At 42.9% G+C, this 20,205-nt stretch overlaps 1 protein-coding gene across 6 annotated transcripts in view; it reads right to left on the bottom strand.

Annotated features, from left to right (window-relative positions):
* Positions 1 to 20,205, bottom strand: part of Ptprt (protein tyrosine phosphatase receptor type T) — a 1,217,152-nt gene that overhangs the window by 74,970 nt on the left and 1,121,977 nt on the right. For all 6 annotated transcript variants that reach the window (XM_029554985.1, XM_029554983.1, XM_029554981.1 and 3 more), the window contains one exon: positions 1,443 to 1,530. In XM_029554985.1, the coding sequence (XP_029410845.1) occupies positions 1,443 to 1,530 (88 nt within the window). The remainder of the gene's footprint in view (positions 1 to 1,442; positions 1,531 to 20,205) is intronic.

The following is a 20,205-nucleotide window of genomic DNA, read 5'->3' on the forward strand; positions in this document are numbered from 1 at the left end:
GAGAACACCAGCTAGCTAATGTGGCTTCCTGAAGAGACCACAATGGAATGGGCTTGGTATGAACGGGCTGGAAAGGGACTTGCAAAATGGAGAATTCAAGAGTGAAGGGAACTATTTGAAAGGCTTTAAATAAGAAAACATTATCTAAGCCATGTCTCAAAAGAGTTTTATTACTCCTGTCAGGGATCAGGTAGCATGGTCTGGGCCAGTTGGATATAGAACAGTCAGCAAGAGGCTGAGCAAGGTCCAGGGGAGAGTTGGAGATGGCGCAGGCATGGATAGGTTATGGGAGGCTGGGGAAGTCTCTTCTGCTTCCTAGTATCTCTCACACATCTTGGCGTCTGACCCTTGAGCTCAATGAGTTGGGCTTCTTTCCATGAGCTAGACTAGACATTTATTTTTTCACATCTGTGCAGTATTCACACAGACTAAGATTTGGGATGATTGCCTACAATTTGATCGACCTGACAGGGACAATGGATAAGTGACCAGACATTTTAGGACATATTAGGCACTGCGCTGAAGCAGATGATGGTGGGGATGAATTGTAGCAAGAAGCCACCTGTCCCAAAACAAGAATTGCAGCACCCAGTGCCCAGCACAGGAAGTGCTCAGAGGAGCTCTGCACATCATGTCTTAATACATGTTTGCTGACTATTGGAATTTCTCTTTCCGCCACTTCACTTGCAAGAAATCTTGCTGTCTGCATGCTATCTTCTGAGAGAGAAATTATAAATGTTTTCTGATTAGTTCCACTATTCAGAGCCCATTCCTAAATCAGCACAGGAAACAGCTAAGCGAAAACTTCTGCCTCTTTCTTCCTCCAAAGTCTGTCCGTATCATATTCTTTCTTTCTCCAAGTTTTTCTTAGGCAATGTCTAGACAGTTAAAACAAAAAGACTCTGAATTGTACTAGAAATAATTTATCCTTTAGGATCTCCTCCTTTCCTATTTCTTTGCCTAAATTTGGTTATCCTGAGTGCTGACCGAGAAATATTCCCTACACAGTGGGCAAGATGTCAAGAGGTCTAGGTGGTCTTCACTTCGCATGAAGGATGCTGTGGGAAACTTATTGGAATACCTACTCAGCTTTTTTTCTGGGAGTAACTTTGCTTTCTCTATATGTGTATGTCTTGAAGGCTATCCTTACCATCATCTGGAAGAGACAATAATTGTGTTACCCGTGAGTGGTAGCCAGCTTTGTGGAAGTCCCTATCTTCTTTCCTTACCTCCCCCAAATAAATATCACGTACAAGTCACCTATTAGTTTGTTACTGACTGTGTTAGGGTCTCACCATCCCTTATTGGGATCACTACAGTAGTTTACTGACTTAAATCTGGGAAAAAGGATTATTTGATAACATATTCCAGGGAAAGACAACTTCTTTCTCCCCCATTTCTCAAAAGTCTATTTACGCGGGACCTCTCAGAAGGACACCTACAGGATATGATGTTCCCGTATCGATTCTTATTGCGGTTTTCATCTTCCTTGGCTGTGTCCCACGAAGCTGTCTGCCCCTCTGGTAAGGCCTACAAAGCAAAGACAGAGTGTTTAATAGTCTGAGATGGAAACTCTACCCAAGTTAGATGGACCAACAGCAGGGAATGAGAACTCACTGTGATAGGACACTCAATATAAAGAGATGTGTGTCCTGCAGGGGCCTTCCATGGATTTGCTTGCTTATCATTGACTCACACATTGTTATGTCTTTTCTGTGTCATGAACTTACAGTCTGGCCCAGTAGGGAAGTCATTCATTCATTTATTCATATACTCGACAGATACTCATTGATTCCCTAATATATCTGGGGCACTGGTCTAGATCCTTGGAGTCAAGAACTTTTGAGTATCTAATAGACTGAGACATGTTAGAAATAATGAAGTAAATATAATTTTAGGTACTAAAAAATGATGAAGAAAGTAAAACAGAATAATAAATGGTGATGAGGGATGATACCCGTTTCAGATAATGGTTTAGGGCATTTTCTGTGAGAGAGTCATATTTAAAGTTCATTTCTTCATGGGATGAATGAGTCAGTCACACCCAGGAAAGTGGAAAGTGATTTTCAGGTAAAAAGAATAGCAGGGGCAATGGTCAGAGAGTAACCAAATGACCACATTCAAAGATGAAGGTGATGCGGTGGTGGGGGTAGGGGTGGGGCTAAAGATGGGAGCCTTTAGAGAGGATGTGAGAATCCAGATGATCCAAAGCATTGCAGCTTCTGGTTAAGACAAAGAGTAGTATTCTACATGTGGTGGGAAACCCTTGAAGCATTCTGAGCAGGGAGGTCACATCACCTCACCTGGTATACAAACGTGTGCTCTAGGAAGACCAGGGAAGAAGTGAGGCAATTAGGTAGGACTTAATCCAATCATACAGGCAAGAGATGATGGTCGCATGGACCCGTGGAGCAGACGGTGAAAGCAGACACAAGAACAATGGTTATTTTGTAGAACTGTATTTGGCTTAGGCTGTTGCTGCAGAAGCAGACCCAGAAATAAGGATTTCAGTCCAAGTAGTTGGTTTGGGAGACAATCAAGGAGTATGGATAGGAGAATGGGGGCCTTGAGACAATCAAGCGAATGAAGAGGATATATGGAAGATTACCACAGTACCACTGTGTATAGCTGGGACTTAACACATGGGCACATTTCAAGCTCAGAGTTTTTGCACCAGAGGTGAGGATGAAGGTGGGAGGGTGGTGCCTGCTTATCCCCTGTTGCCCATCTACTACTGTTGGAGGACAAGTTTTGTAAAACCCTAGCACCTTTGCCGTGCTCTTTAGGCAGAGTGTATATTTTTTTCTCTTGAGAGAAACCATAGGTGCTTACAGAAGGACGCCATCAGGTGGGGGTATGCATGGGGACCATGGAAGTAGTGTGGACATGTTCAGGGCAGTAACACATCATCTGCTGTAACAGGGAATCTGTACAAAAGAGGAATAAAGGTCAGTCCTAGGTCAATGGTTTGAAGAGCCAGAGAAATGTCATTTATTGAAATGGAGAAATCTGAGGGAGAAACAGGATGGAGGGGGCAGGAATTAAGTACTACGTTTTGGCCATATAACGCTCTTAAAAGACTGCCTACTGCTAGGTACTGTATACTTTTTAAAAAATATACATTTTATTTATTATTTTTATTTTATGTGTATGAGTATATTACCTGAATGTAAGTAAGTGCACCCGTGTCGTATAATGCCTGCGGAGGACATAAGAGGCCATTGGATCCCCTAGAACTGGAGTTATGGACAGTTGTTAGCTGCCATGTGGGTGCTAGGATTCGAACCTGGGTCTTCTGCAAGAGCAACCATTGTTCTTAACCGCTGAGCCATCTCTCCAGCCCTGTACTGTGTACTTTTTAATATGTTAGTGAAAATGATAGTCGTATTAATGGTACCCAAGTTTATAAGACATCTAAGCTGAGATACGGAGTAAGAAGTTCAATACAGACATCCAGAGCTTAAGGGGGAGGGAGGAGACAGGAGTCATCAGTCAGTTTAAGAAAAAGGCAACCACAGTAGTGACAGGCAAGTAAACAACTGTGTGGGATGGTTTATAAGATCTATGAGCCAAGTGGTCTAGAGCACAGGGGACAGACCATCAGCCCCATTATGGAGAGGAGAAATGGATGTTTAAAGAGGTCCCAATAGCTTTAGGAAACCTGTAGCAGCAGGCAGGACAGGCCATATTTTGATGACTTTCTCTATCCTTCTCCCAGGGGAACAGTTTGAATACCTTGCCCATGGCCCTTGCATTACTTATGACACTGAATTTACAACTTCCAATAGGCACAGCTAAGGTGAAGATCTTCATCTTAACACACTAGCCTTGGCTTTGCATACCTATTTCTCACTAGGTCTATCCTAAGCAAGAAGAAGCTGTCATCAAAGCGGCCAGAAATTCATCCACTCGGCAGACCATGCCGTAGAGACAGGCAGGACCACTGTGTGTGAAAGGGCCAGTGTTCATGCATGGTCCACCTTTACTGCTTCTAGTCTTGCATGTGCTCTGCCAGCCTGGGTGGGTCTTTTGTAGAAGGGCTTGCTGGGGGGGGGGAAGCAAAGCAGGCACAGGACTCTGGGTACCTGGGTACCAAGTATCTCTATAGTCATCTTGCCCTTGGCTTAGGTGATCTCTGGACAACAGATGCTATTTGCTCCTGCACCTAACTTACCTTTCATCCTGTCTTCTGACCCGACAGCCCCACCTCTCTCAGTCAGCATGCCAGGTCTATTGCTGTGTGTCATAGGTCTTTGGATTTCATGATGTTTGGACCAATATTTTGGAAGTAGACTTTCTACCTGAAAGTCTCTATAACAAAAGGGAACTGCCCAGCCCCAAATAGTTGCACAGAATACTTCCAATATTTCCATACTAATCCCTTAGGAGGAAAAGTGTTTAGTACCTGCTATGTGTCAGAATTTGGATTACAGTTAGCTTAAGGTCTTTTTATGGCTGCATGCTAAAATTGCTTGAGGAGACTTTACAAATCCTAAAGCTAAGGTCTTGCTCCAGACTAGACAGGTCACTCTCTGTGGTAGGACATGGGTATGGGCAGTGAAAGCGCCCACAGGGTTCTACTCTGTAGCCATGACTCTTGCAAATGGTGAACTGACCTGGTGAAACACTCTCTCATGAGGCTCCCCCCACCTTTGGGTTCTGTGGCTCTGGTTTTGTTCCCTTCAATCCATCCTCCACTGAAATCAGAGAGATCTTTCTAAAATGTGAGCAGCACCAGTTATCCTTTTTAGCATAGGAATAAATTCCAAAATCTTTAACAACTGGTCCTTTATGACTTCACCCAAAATGCTCTTTCATACATACTTCTTGCCCGTATTCTGATAAACCATTGACAAGGTTTTCCAGATTTCTGAGGTAAAGTCTTTCTATCTGAAAGTCTCCCCCACTTGGATCTTCCTGATAAATCTCTGTATATCATTCAAAACCAAATCCAAACATCTCCTGTGTGCTACGTTCTCTGTTCACCCTTCTTTTTGGCACCCTCAGCTAGAATCAGTTACCTCTATTATTACACGAACATGGCTGCATGTAATAACCTAAAGATTGATCTTCCAACTTGGCCATGGTCTTCCTCTGAGAAAGGATACCATCTTTGTTATGATGCCATCTCCAGGGCCCACTGCTGGGGTCTATACTGGAATGACTAATATATGACATGGCTTCTATGCCTTTAGAAGGCAAAGATCTTGGAACTGCAGAAATGTCTGTGAACTTGAAAACTATCTTGTCCACAGTGGTCTTCTGGTGGCTAATCAGCTAACCCACAGCATCTATCACTTGAACACCCTTAGTATCAGATGGCTCACTGTCCTACAAAGCTTTCTACCTATCTTCTGAGCAGCATTTCTGAATGGTTTTCTCTTTACTTTGACCCCGTGCTTTCCCTTGGCCTGCCTCTCTAAGCCCCACAGAATAAGCATGAACCCTCTGTACTGTAACATTGCAGAGACCTGATGAAGGCCCATCTTGCCACTCCTAGAGTCCTTAAAGACTTCAACATCAAAGCCATGGCCACTGGGACAAGCCCAGCATATCCTAGGTAATCCTACACCCGACACAAGGGTTGTGATGATTGAAAGGTACCTCTCCCTGGGAAAACATACAGGCACCTGCTAGAGCTCCAGAGCCTCAGTTCCTTCACAGTGGGGCCAAAGGAGATGGGGGAGGGCTATGATGACGTTGACAAATGCAGACAAGGTGCTGCCTTACAGAGCCACCCAGGAGGAGGTCGTAATGACCTCTTAATTGGCAGACTTTGATCACCCATCTGTTTCCCCTTCTTAGGAGCTGCAATCTAATAGGGGATAATCTCTCCAAGGAAACAAATCTGAGGGGGTAAGAGCATGAAAGTCATCATCTCTGACTTCAAAGCGAAGGAGCCAGGGGCATTATTTTTACATTAGTGGCTAGTTACAGTAGATTGACCAGGGAATGGTGGCAGTCATTAGGAGCTAATCACATTCTTTTGAAGCCAAAATTGCCATCTCCTTATGCTCCTTTGTTAACAATTTCCATTTTTCTTTTCTGGGCCTTTTCTCCCTAAAATGTGGAGCTCTATTTTTACATCCCCCCTCTGAAATGTTTAGCACTCTTCCCTAGTGCCCCATCCTGATGGCAGTCATGTCATGTTTGGGGATGTTCTTGTCCCTGGAGAGCTGAGCCCTGGTATTCAGAGTCCTCAAAAGTCAGATCTCAGGTCTTCTGAGAAAAATATTACTTTATTTGATAGCCTCGCAAAATGAGGTCCAGTGGCAGGAAATGACTCGTTCAGGACTGCTCTTCCTTCCTCCTAACACTTCCTTCCACGGCAGTCATCTGAGGTGCAATGGTGGGTTCTAGAGATGATAGTGGTGGGTGTGATAGACACAGTCTCATGAATGGTTTCCACTGTGCGAAAGGGCAGACGACACGAAAACAAACAGGTGACTGCTGTTTGCAAAGAGTGCTTTGAAAGCAATGAGCAGAGTCCTTGAGTAGACAGGACGAGTGACAAGGAACAACTCAGAGAAGGGGCTTGGGGCAGGATCCTTCGGAAATGTAACATCTGAGAAGGAGACAAGCAGCCCTTGATACTGGCAAACTGGCCCGCTACTCCTGCAACACAAAAGATTTCACAGAAAACCACCTAAGACAGGGTTGCCCTGAAGTCACGATGGAAGGGGATGAATGCAAGACCATTCTGCTGTCACATCTGAACACAGACAATGCGAACACTGTTCATGACCAAAAAGAAAGGGATGGAACATCTCTCTGTCCCAGCTGACAGGAGGGACAGCAGACAGGATGTTGCCCGTTGGCCAACTGTACTCTGCTCACAGTTAAGATTCATCAAGCTGTCCAATTCCATCTCTTCTAGACTCGAGTCTAGAGTTTCCTTAAACTCTAACATCACTGACCACAGCCCACATTAAAAAAATCATCTATTTATTTAATGTTTGAGTGTTTTGCCTGCATGTGTACATGCTGTGCAGTGCAGAAAGAGAATGTGTGATTTCCCTGGAACTGGAGTTAGGGGTGGAATTGTTAATATGGTGGGTGCTGAGAACCAAACCCAGATGCTCTGCAAGAGCAGTCAGAGTGCTCTCAACCACTGAGCCATTTCTCCAGCCCCACAGCCCACATAAAATAATCATTTGTTATTTTATGGGTGCGAGTGTATTTTCTGCATGTATGTAAGTGCACCCATGTCATGCAATGTCATCGGAGGCCAGAGGAGGGCACTGGATACCCTGGAACTGGAGTTATGGATGGTTGTTAGCTGACATGTGGGTGCTAGGAACCAAGCCTGGGCCTACTGCAAGAGTACCCAGTGCTCTTAACCACTGAGACATTGCTCCAGCCCCTACAGCCCATATTTTGAGAGTCCTTTCTGATCTCTTCCAGAGATGCCCACCACACCCCCCCAAGTTGTATAGCAATTTCCTCAAATAGAAAGATTCAGTACTGGAGAGAGCTCCTTTCCAGCCCCTACAGCCCATATTTTGAGAGTCCTTTTTGATCTCTTCCAGAGATGCCCACCACACACCCCCCCATGTTGTATAGCAATTTCCTCAAATAGAAAGATTCAGTACTGGAGAGAGCTCCTTAAGACTCCGGAAGTAAACAACAAATAAGTCTTAGGAAGGTTCTGAAAATTTTAAGAATCACAAGACCCCTTCCCAAAATTGTATAAGCATTAATAACTGCTGGAGAGAGGAGATTCTCCAACCAGCCAAGCTGCCTACAAGTCCTATAAGGAACTCCAAGATGCAGTTTTGGTGACTCATCACCCACTCTAGGGCGGGGTTTTTGCTGATGCAGATGCTTTTGAATCATCCATGCTCCCATAAGTAATCTCAATAAACTCACTCATTCACTAAGCTAGACTTGGGATCATTTCTTTGATCTGTTGTCAGTGCCCTAACTGGAATGAATAAATGTTTGCTCATGCAATACCTGAGGTATGCAATAGTCTTAACTTGCTCAACTTTGTGTGTGCTAGTTACTCTCTCTCCTCTCTCTCTCTCCTCTCTCTCTCTCTCTCTCTCTCTCTCTCTCTCTCTCTCTCTCTCTCTCTCTCTCTCTCAGTTGGTCTGAAACTAAATGATGATCAAAAGCCAGCCAGCTCCAGTCTGAGGGAAGAGCAAATGCAGAGGCCCGGGGATGGAATGAGCTGTTGTGTTCTAGAACTTTCCAGTACTGAAAGAACAAGAGAGACAGAGGGATACATTATACGGAGGCTTGGTGACACATAGGCATGGCACAATGAAGGTCCTGCAGACCAGTCAGAATGAGAGTTTTGGTTGAAGTCAACAGGAATGCTTTGGAAGTTTTTTAAGAGGAAGCTGGGCCAGTGTCACACCATGTTAAAGAGCACGTCGCTGGAGCCCTCCCTTCATCTTTCTTGATAGGCCTCAGATTTTAGGATAAAATGATCACTGGTGCCTGCCCTAGACACATTCTTCCTGTGGCTGTAACTCATCAACGCAGTCATAGAGCCAGCAGGAGGCTCAGATCACATGATCACAGATCATAGCTTCTCAGGCCCTGCTGTGTTGACTCAAGTGTTATGTTGACAGATTTGGACAATCTGTCTCCCTTTCCCTACTTAGTACTTTAATTTTATGCTAGAACTGAGAATCATCCCGAATGTTTGTATGGCTGGTTCCTTCTATCATTTGGATTGGTCCTACTAGTGAAGAGGAGCCTTTCTAAAGCTTTTAATTCTTCTTTGGACCTAAGCCTTTTGGAGTCATGCTCTATCTACTGAGACCTCAGAACACGGTTTCTAAGAGCAGCTCACCTCCATTTCCATGCTGAGGTGTGCCAGTCCACTTCATTTACCTGCAGCCATACTAACCTAGCAGCTTCTGTCACCCATGATACCTTTCTTCATTCTCCTTGGTTTGACTGTATCCCAAGAGATAACTGGATATGAAATGCCCCAGGGTGAAGCAAAACCAGGCCCCAGAATTGCTGATCAGCCAGTTCCTGGCTGATGCTTCAGGGCACAGCTGAGGGCCTGCCTCCTCCATGAGCAGTCCAGGCCACCAGGATTTCTCCTTGCTCTTGCTGTGGAAACTTCCAGAGAGTCCTCATCAGGGAGAAACCATTTTACGTGGACTTGTCATTCACTTTTCTTGTCAGGACACACCTTTTTTAAACTACACATGTGAATCAGGGGAAGGTAGGCCTTGCAGAAAGGCAGGCAGACTACAGTGCTTGAACAGTTTTACTGCAAGTCATTTTGCCATCCAAGTTGAAATGCATTTTTCTGAATGTTGAGACAGTAATACACCCTTCAGGTGAGAGGAAAGGAAGGATACAACTACATAGGGATTGCAGGGAGAGCATTTCTGTCACTTTCCCCCTTAAGTATCCTGACAGTACTGGTACTTACACAAGCCTGTGCATTTGCTAACACTAATAGCATGGTATATGCTTAAAATGAAAAAATAAAATATTTCATATAAGAATATAAATAAACATGCTCCATAGAGTTTTGTGACAATTAGTGGTCATCTGACCATCCAAGTTATTGTCATGAGAGTAAGATGAAGACTTTTGGCAACATCTGTCCTGGTTTGTCTCAGATAAGAGGAACTTCTGAGATGCAGGCCTTTCGGCTTTAAATTTAGGAACAATCTAGGAAGCTGGGGTGAGCTATTTATTCCAAGTTTCAGTAAGACATAAAATTAAGTAGTGGAGAGCTTCATGATCCTTTGGGACTCTAAGGTCTAGTCTCAATGGACGCCTCATTTAATACTCGCATTTGCTGGGTGGGGTGCAGAGTAGATAAAGGGCTACCATGGACCTCTGTGTGGGCTAGGAACACTAGAAGAGCACTAGGTCGAAAGAAGTATTGTGCAGACGGCAGAGAGTGTAGGTTTATGTATATTTGCGTTATGAGCAACATTTTCCTGAAGGTGACAGTTAAGTATCTTGAGGCGGTACACCTTTTGTTATTTCACATGGAGATGCTGTATTAGTGATGGCATTGGTACAAGTTTCAACAAATACTACATTCTGTCTCAAAAAGCGCATACCTTAGCGGTTATAAATGTGGATGGAGAAGGCAGGAGAGGATGACTAATGACGTCTACTCAGAGTGGCATCAGGAGAGCAAATATTATTGCATACCATGTCACTAAATAGACGGTAATTTATGAGTTCTACTGGTGAAGCTAAGTAGAAAATCAGATCACAGCAAGATAGGAGTATTTGTCTGTGACAGAGTTTGGATCAAGGCAGAATAGTTGAGTGTGTGTCTGTGTGTAGAGTCATAAAGCATCCTTTAAAAGGCCCAGGTACAGCCAGGTAAGATGGCACATACCTGCCATCCCAGTACTCAGAAGAATGAGGCAAGAAGGGTCCAGAATTCTAGGCTTGCCTGCATTACACAGTGAGATCCTATCTCTAAAAGCCAAGAGAAGAAAGGGCCAGGGAGATAGCTCACTTGCTAGAGTGCTGGCGGTATAGGCATGAAGACCTAAGTCTGAGCCTCAGAATCCATGTAATAAAAGCTGGGCGTGGTGGCACAAGCTGGGGAGACAAAGACAAATTGATCTCTGGGGGCTTGCTGGAGCGAGGATAGCAGAACCAGTGAGTTCCAGGCCAGTGAGAAACCCTGTCTCAAAAAAAAAAGTGGAAGGGTGTCCTGAGGAAAGGCATCTGAGGTTGACCCCTGGCCTCCATTTGTATGCATGCAAGTGCATAAATATGTAAACCTAGAAATACATACATAAACACACACACACACACACACATACACATACTCACACACACAGAGTTTTAAAAAAACCTAAGATTTCTTTCAAATGACAGTTTTTAAGTCAGTAGTTCTCAAACTCTGGTAGGTATGCAGATTTCCTAAAGACTTTGGTAAAATACAAAGGCTCGAGCTGTCTGGCATCAATGACCCTATGCCTCAGAGCTCTTTATTAACTGTCTACCTGCTTCTGATACATATCAAGCTTGGGAACCACTATTTTAGGCAGCAAGGCAGATAGATGCATACGGCAAATACCTAAGGAATTCCCAGCCTCAAAGGTAAAGGTGGATGCTCTGCACATCTTGAGAATGCCCATGGAGGTGAGGGGGTTTCTGTGCTGGTTTCTTTTTTTTAAGAAATATTGTCTTTGGGGGCTGGAGAGATGGCTCAGAGGTTAAGAACACTGGTTGTTCTTGCAGGAAGACCCAGGTTCTAATCCCAGCACCCACATGGCAGTTAACAACTGTCTGTAACTCCAGTCCCAGGGGATCCGACAGCATCTTCTGACCTCTGAGGGCATTGCATGACATGTATGCAGGCAATACATGCATACACATAAAATAAAAATAATACAAAAAGAAATATTGTCTTTTCCTAGGTGGAGCTATTCTTTCATATATATATATACCTGTAGCCCCAACTGGCCTGGAACTCACTATATAAAACTATATAGACTAGACTGGCCTTGAACTTGCAGAGATCTACCTGCCCCTGCCTCTGCTGGGATCAAAGGTGTGTACCACCATGCCCAAGCCAAAATATATTCTTATATTCATCTGACAATACTAATTGTGTATATCTATGGGGTGCCGTCTGATGTCTCATATACAATGCAGAAGAAGCAGACCAGGTAATTGGCCTATCTGTCACTTCAGGCATATGTCATTTCTTTGTGTTGGGAATATTCCAAATCTCTAGTAACTGTTCTGAAGTATACAATTACTATTGTCAGTTATCATCAGTCACAGTACTACAGATCTTTCTTAAGTTCTTATCCAACTGTACCCTCTGCCCTGTACCCTTGAATCACTTTTTCTCTAGCCCTTTCTCCTCCAAACCCTTCACAGTTTCCAGTGACCACTGCTCTACCTCTTTGAAGTCAACTTTTTAGTTTCCACATTTAAGTTAGAACATTTGTGTTTGTCTTTCCGTGCCTGACTTAATCTCATTCAACATACTGTTCTCCAGTCCCTCCATGTTGCTGGAAATGTCAGTTTCATTTTTATGGGTGAGTAAGATTTGAATGAGTAAACATACATGTTCTTTATCCATTCATCTGTCAATGGACACCTAGGTTGATTCCATATCTTGGCTACTGTGAACAATCCTATAATAAGGATCCAAGTGTAGATGTCTTCTTAACATACTGATTTAAATTCCTTTGATAAATACTTAGGAGTGGTATAGTTCTGTCACATGGTGGCTCCATTTCTAGTTTTTAAAAGAACCTTCACACTATTTTCCATAATGACTCTAACTAACTTACATTCACACCAACAATATTTAAAAGTTCCCTGTCTGGTCATGCACCACCTTGGAACTTGCTCATGTGAACTTACAGCAATGGTGAGAGCATGCACAAGACCCATGCGAGCTCAATCAGATAAACAGCAGCAGAGAACTAGGGAAATAGGCAGGGAGTTTCAGCCTTAGCTGAGGAACTATTGTTAACTGATCACTGAAGCATGAGGGAGAGTTGATAAGGGAGTGATGCTAAATAGGCTGAACAGACTCCAGTGGATGAACTCATGCCTAGAGACATCTGGGCACACAAATGTGATTCAATAGGCTTTAAAATATATGACAGAATGTATAAAATCCTATGGGCAGGCTATAGAGGTACAGACAGGAGAGGTGGTCTGAATAGGATTAAGATGTAGTGTATGAAATCACAAAAACCAATAAAAAATATACATTGAAAAACAAAGGGTTCTCCTTCTTCTACATCCTCCATGACCATTTTTTATAGCCTTCTTGAATACTGCCATTCTAACTGGGGTGAGTTAATAGCTCTTTGTGGTTTTGATTTGCGTTTTGGAAACTATTGTTAATCACTTAAACTTTTTACCAGTACTTTATAAATCAAAGAATTATTTCATATTTACATGTTATTTTCTAGATACTCAAAGTTAGAGTATCTAGAGTTAGACTGTCCTTGTTTTCAAGCTCAGTGGGGAAATGCACTGGAAAGCCCTCATCCCACCCAGCTCTGAGCTGTGGTCTTGGGGACTCTCCCTGTCACCAAGTCCACAATCTGCACAGTCTCCAGTCTACATGCTATGCATGAATGTTTAGGGAGCTGTTTCTGGACCAACAACTTTTCCCTAAAATTGAAGTCTTTAGTGTTAGGAGGAATGGATGGTTGGAGGTCATGAGTATGACCTTTCTAATTCTGTTATGGGGCTGGAGAGATGGCTTAGTGGTTAGTGCCTACTGCTTTTCCAGAGGATCCAAGTCCAGATCCAGATCCAGATCCAGAGGATCCAATGCCTATAGCTCTAGTTCTAGGGAATCTGACAATTCTTCTGGCCTCACAGGTACTGTAGTAACGTGCACAAACCCATACATAGACTCACAAATACATGTAATTAAAAATAAAAATAAGGAGCTGGTCTTTTTAAAAAAAAATTATTTTATGTGTATGAATGTATTGCCTGCATGTAGGTAAGTGCAATGTCTGCGGAGGACAGAAGAGGCCATCGGATCCCCTGGAACTGGAGTTATGGACAGCTGTTAGCTGCCATGTGGGTGCTGGGATTTGAACCTGGGTCTTCTGCAAGAACAACCAGTGTTCTGAACCGCTGAGCCATCTCTTTGGTCTTTTTGAGACAGGGTCTCTCTATAGCCCCAGCTGGCCTGGAACTTGCTATGTAGACCAGGCTAGCCTCGATCTCATAGAGATCTGCCTGCCTCTGCCCCCTGAGTGCTGGGATTAAAGGTAAATGCCACCATGCCCAGCTTTGATTTCATTTTAATTTTGCTTTTCTTCGGCAAAAATCTTTGTTTTCCTTTGAAAGCTTCAGCCTTCTAGCTCTTATATATTTCTAAAACTTGGTACCTCTGTCTTCCTCAGTCTTCTGCTTTGCCTCAGCCCAGTGCCACATCTTTTGTGTCACTTCTGATTTATCTTGGCAATAAGTAACAAAAAGCCAAAAGAAACGACAACTCTAATAACAACCATCTGTCTTTTGCCTGATCTTCCCTCACTCATGTGCCTCCAAAGCATGTGAACTGAGAGCTAAGCTCTGGAGTTCCCTTCTGTGGTGAAGTCACGAGCTTCCTTAACAGAGAATCTTTGTTTTTCCTCTATTAAGTATCTCCCATACCTAAAGCAGTGTAAAGCACGTCATTGATACTCAGTGTTTCTAATAAGATGATTAGAAAAGGGCATATACTATCAGACTTAAAAACCCATGCTAACTAAATAGTCCAACATTTTACAGATGAAACTAGGATTCACTGGAGGAAGGGTTTTGCCAAGGCCACTCAGAATCCTGGGATCTGGTGAAGAACCAGATCTTAACTCTTAGTTCCAGGAGTTAGTTTCCTATGGACTTAACTGAGAATCACTCATTCACTTGGGACAGTTTCTGTACTGAACATAAGTGAGTGCTGTTGGTTGTGTCCCTAACACCATTATAAGTGGATAAAAATAGGTTGAGAGGACTGAATTTGCAGCGTCTCCCACCTGAGCTCTTCTCCAGGTTCAATGCCTTTTGGCCACTTCCTGGTCCTGGCCTGTTTTCTTCCAATTTTAATCCAGCAGGGAGAGTGAGATGAGCAGGTGGAGCCCAGCTTTTCCATTTGAGCCATTACGAATTCGCAGAGAGGAAGAATGGCCATAATTTTCCCATTTATGACTTGGGCATCTGCCACTAGTTCCTCATGCCTGTCTCCAGAACCACTTTCATCTACAAATTAAGGAATTGAACCAGAGTCCCTCACGGGACAGGATGCTCTATGAGTCTGTTACCAGCTGAGGGGTATGCTCTGTCCCTGCTCAGGAAGCTTTCATCTCCATGGCTGTGCCCCATTAGGAGGCTGCTTGCCTGACATCACCCACAGATGACTAAGCAAGATGGCCTCTCCCCTTAAAAGCTGTGCACATGGCGCGTCCGCCCAGAGCTGGAAAATGAACAAATGTTTGCTCTTCATTAGATTGCATCATATTCCTCACAGCTGTTCCTTGTTGCCTTAAATAGTCTTAATGGAGCTGTAATAACCAGACACCTTCTGGTCGCCCTACTGGGCTCATTCCATTCATTACAGTGGCAGGCTGTCTGGATTGGACTGGGATTAACATGCTTTCCTTCTTTCTCTGCATCACAAAGTCACCTCTTCCTGTTCTCCCTCATCTTCCCTAAACCTGCCCTTCTGTGCAGCATGGTTGCAGGGCACAGAGACAACCCTGCTCTCTAGTTGACGTCTGTTCATATTTGCTGGCACGCTGAGGAGTTTTTGTTGGTGGTGTTGGTTTGTAATTGTAGAAGATAGGTTCATTTGGGCTGGGGAAAGGAGGATGGGGAGGAGGAAAGACTGTAGTTCAAGATCATGTCATTACCCTTGATTGAATGTGGTTGTGTTCTATCATGGGCGGATTTGAGGGTCAAGGAATAGGCATAGTGATCAATCCATGCAAAAGGGAACAAGCTGATTTTATGGCTTTACAAAGTAGAGAGTGTGTGTGGGCTTGTCTGGGCCTTGGGCCCAGACTCCGGGTTCATGCAGCCCCATCTTGCCTAAGAATTATTGTCCTGGCTACTTACTTGCCTCTGATATCTCTGCTCTGATACAAGATTTAAAGTACAAATCAACTTTGAAAAGTCTTGCTCTCTTTATAGTCTGAAAAGACCCTGGGAAAAAAATAAAACTTCCTTAGCATGTCAAATACTGCCACTGTTGGACATGCAGTGCCACCAGCCCAACAATTCCAGCCCTATCTCCCTCTAAGTGCCCACTCTCATATTTCGTATATCAAACTACTTGTAGTTGCTCTAACTCAACCACTGAATACACTCCCATGACATAGCTTAATGTTCTCTGCTCAGAGCACCCTTCCATGTTTTCCCTTATTATTCTTATTTCTCTAGCTCTGACTGAGGATAGTGTCTTCCAGAAAGTCACTAACATACCTACTTTTAGGAGAGGCTTACCCTCATGAGATTCTATAATTTTTGGTGCACCTCTATTGCGGCATTTTGTCCTGAAATTTAAATGACTGTATTTATGCCTATCTCTAATCATACATTCTATGTTCTCCAGTAAGTCAGGATCGTGCTTACTGCATTTCCTCAATTCTTACAGCCTAGTCTAGTGCATATCCCACAGAAAGCACTCCATATCTTCCTAAAGTTGGAATTCCTAAAAGCTCAGCCTTGTCTCTCTTGACATGCTTGGTGACCTCATTCGATATTAGGCCTTTACTATGATTAAGATGCCAGTGACTCCCAATGACTCTGCAAACTGGGCTTCTTTCTCAAGTTCAAAATCATATGTCTGACTCTTGTAGTCTCAACTAAGATATCTGATAGACATTGCAAACTCAATTCAATTGAACTCCTGGTTGCTCCAAATGTGATCTACCTGTACCTTCCTATCACTGTTGCTGGCAACTTCGTCTTTCCAGTGGTTCAGGCAAGAGCTTCAGAATCATCCGTGATTTTCTCTTTTACTTATACACCACATAGGAGGAAATCTTGTTGGCTCTATCTTTACAATATATTCAGAACTCAACCATGTCTGTCTCCTCTGCTGGGCCTGATCCAGAGTCACCAGTGTCTCTACCCAGGTTACTGCACCAGTGTCTCTACCCAGGTTACTGCACCAGTGTCTCTACCTAGGTTACTGCACCAGTGTCTCTACCTAGGTTACCACATTACTTCTCCTTGCGTCTTCATGTTTTGTTCTCACCACAGTAGTTAGAATAAGTCTTTCAACATAAAATTAGATCATTAGCACCTACAATCATCAAAGTTCTGCAACGACTTTCTGTCTTACTTGGAGTAAAACTTGATGTCCTTATAATGGATGATAATCTTTCATCAATCTGATCACTTTAAGCTTACCACTTGTTCCCTCTACTCCTAAAGTTTGTACATGCTGGGTACATCATTCCCCTGATATGGAACTCCCTATCCTTTTGCCTTAACTAACGTTGGCTCCTCTTTAATGTCCCAGCCCTGGAATCTACCATCTCCCTTCCTTGCTCTACTTTTTCTTTTTTAAGGTAAATATGGCAGACTCTATCATCCTAAGATTATATATTCTGGTATCTGCTGTTCTGTATCTGTATCTAGAATCTGAGAAATATTCCTTCTCATGAAGAAATGGAATCTAATCCCCTTCCTCACAGAAGGAGGACTGCTTTTCCGTGCTTATACCCAATGCAATGTGATATCAAAGTCTAGGTCATAAAAGTGATGCAGTTTTTACCTTGTTAGCTAGTAGGTTCACTGTTGGAGCGCTGGGCTACCATGTAAAAAGTCCAACTATTTTGAAATTACCATACTATAAGGAGTCCCAAGCCACTCAGGGGATGCTTGTAGATATTCTCATGGGAAATCTCCAATGAGACCTCAGGTACTGTCTGCATCAGTCATTAGACACGCTAATAAAGACAATATGGATGATTTCAGCTCCCAGCTTTAGAGCCTTCCCAGTCAAGACCATAGCACCACGGAGAAGGGACTGATTGTACCTCTTGTTCACTGTTCATATTCCTAATCCATAGAACCAATAACTTCAATAAACACATTGTTTTATGTTGCTCATATTTAAGGTACTTTGTTACACAGCAGCAGTTTATTTATTTCAAGCCTCTGTTTTCTACTTCTTTGACAAAATACAAGCATCAGGAGGGCATGAACCTTTGCTTTCCCTCACTGCTGTATCCTAAATACCTAGAATAGTCCTTGGCAATAGTAACTACTCAGTCAATATTTACTGAACTAATTGGTGAGTGACTGAGCAGTTAAACTGAATTTTAGAGGGCACAGCTTGCTAAAGCTAAGGCGGGTCCCTTAGATGTCAGCTTGTCAAGCCCACACATTGGCATGAAAACAAACACAGAGCAGAATAGGGTAGTGACAGGTGAGGGGAACACAGTAGGCTTGTGAGGACTGGAACTCTGGGGAGTCTTAGGTATACACTGAGTTTTCAAGGAGATCTGGAGTTCATGTTCAAGATGAAGATTCTAGATTCATAGGAACCTTTATGGTCAAATAAAAACAGTCATATTCTGTAAATGCGGACTTACACATTGTGGAAACTAGTGTATTTCAGACAACAATGTTTTATAATTAACCTCTGGTTAATCACAAAATGTTGTTAACTATAACCTAGGAATTCCAGCTAGCTGATTAAAATAATTTGAACTAATTGAGGGCAAGGCTGGCCTCATCAGAGAGATTCCTGGTGGAGGTCCAAATGGTAGAATAAGACACATTGTTTGATTTGCAGTAAAAGAGAGGTGTGTACTTTACTGGAAAGGTGTATAAATGTTCAAAGGCTGAGAACGTTAGAACGTTTGGAAGATGCCAACAAGTATAAAGAAATTTTTTGTTTTGGTCTTTTTGAGACAGGGTTTCCCTGTAGCCCCAGCTATCCTGGAACTCACTATGTAGACCAGGCTGGCCTTGAACTCACAGAGATCTGCCTGCCTCTGCCTTCCGAGTGCTGGGATTAAAGGCATGTGCCATCACGCCTGGCAATAAAGAGGAAATTTTAAATGTAACCAAACACACGAAGATGGATGCTATAAAATAAATAGTCTGGAAAGAAATGTCCCAAAACGGTCAATTGGATTCGTATTTCTGTTATTGAATTTTCCATGTCAAGTACTTAGCACAGATGTTTCTCAGCCTTTGAACATTTATACACCTTTCCAGTAAAGTACACACCTCCCTTGATTCTATTTATGCTTATCAAAGTATTATGATATTGAATGTGTCTTTACAAACATACTTTCCCCAGGATATTTACTCAACAAATACATCTTTATCCACGTGCATCAATACACACAAAGGACCACCTCCAAGGGTTTGGGACTATTCATCCCTTTAGGAAATAAAGCCCACAGGTGGGAGGTTATGAACTAATTTCCTGTAACTTTTATTCCAATATTTTTCTAAAATTTGTGGCCTTGTAATTGTCCTGGCATGGCAGGAAAGGAGAGAGTCTAAAGAGAGACACTTGTAGCCCTCCTTTCTGTGACCACATTATTGTAACAATAGACTCTGGTGAATTACAGTTCTACAGGAAAATTTCTCCAGGAATTAACAATTCTTCCATGGTAGGGGAAGTGGAAGGATGAGGCGCTCTTGCCAACCAGAGGAGGAACTTGCCTCTCAAGAATAGGTTTCATACAGTTCTGGCAATTTAAATTAACATATGCATATCTCCCGACTTTTATTTCATCTTTTCTATAAAATTGTATTAATGCAATAGAAAAGGCTAAAATAAGATTCTTTCTCTCCCTGGTTTGGCAAAATTGTAAACAAATCCATCTTCCCTTATCAATTTGTATTTTTTTTTTTTTGTCTTTTTTGAGACAGGGTCTCCCTGTAGCCCCAGCTGTCCTGGAACTCACTGTGTAGACCAGGCTGGCCTTGAACTCACAGAGAAATGCTGGGATTAAAGATGTGCACCACCATGCCCAGCTCTTGTATTCTAACTTTTTAAAAAAGAAGTAGAAGTTGAGGCTTTATGAACCTAACTGCTTCCTATAACAGACTCGGTATACAAAAAATGTTATTTTACTTAGACTATATTTGAAATTAACTGCTGGTTTTCCCTAGCTGATAATTACATCCATTGGCATAAACATTTTCGTTCTCATAAATGTGTCAAATTTGTCTCTTGCTACCATGTTTTATACTCTGGTAAAGCTTTAGGACCATACAGGTCCTTAGAAACCATCTTATCTACACTCTTCAACTCAAAAAGAATTTCAAAACTCAGAAAAATGATATGCTAAGATCACACACTTTATGGCATTGGAACCCAGCTATCTGGACCCCAAGTTTAACATGATTTCGTGTCCTCCCATGACTTCAGAACTATTACTTTGTAGGTGCTTTCTAGGGTTATAGTCTTAGAGATACACTTAGCCTGACTGAGTTAGTTATCAAGAATTCTAATTGTGTGGACTATGAGCCCATGAGACGTCACTGCATATAGTGGAGCTGAACGACATATCTGGGGCACTGCTGCACGTGAAAGGAAGAAGGAAAGAGAGAGGGAAAGAAAAAGAAGAGAGGAACAAAGGAACGAAGGAAGGAAGGGCAGAGTTAAGGCAGGCAGGCAGGAGGGAGCCCCGTGCCCATCACTTAGAACATTGTACACAGAAGATAACACTGAAGAGAAACTTGAGGAAGGAAGGAGGAGCAGGAAAGGAAAGAAAAAATGAAGAAAGTTGCTTGCAGCTGGACTCTATC

This window comes from Nannospalax galili, unplaced genomic scaffold, assembly GCF_000622305.1.
Source record: "Nannospalax galili isolate Female #2095 unplaced genomic scaffold, S.galili_v1.0 scaffold205, whole genome shotgun sequence".
NCBI lineage: Eukaryota > Metazoa > Chordata > Mammalia > Rodentia > Spalacidae > Nannospalax > Nannospalax galili.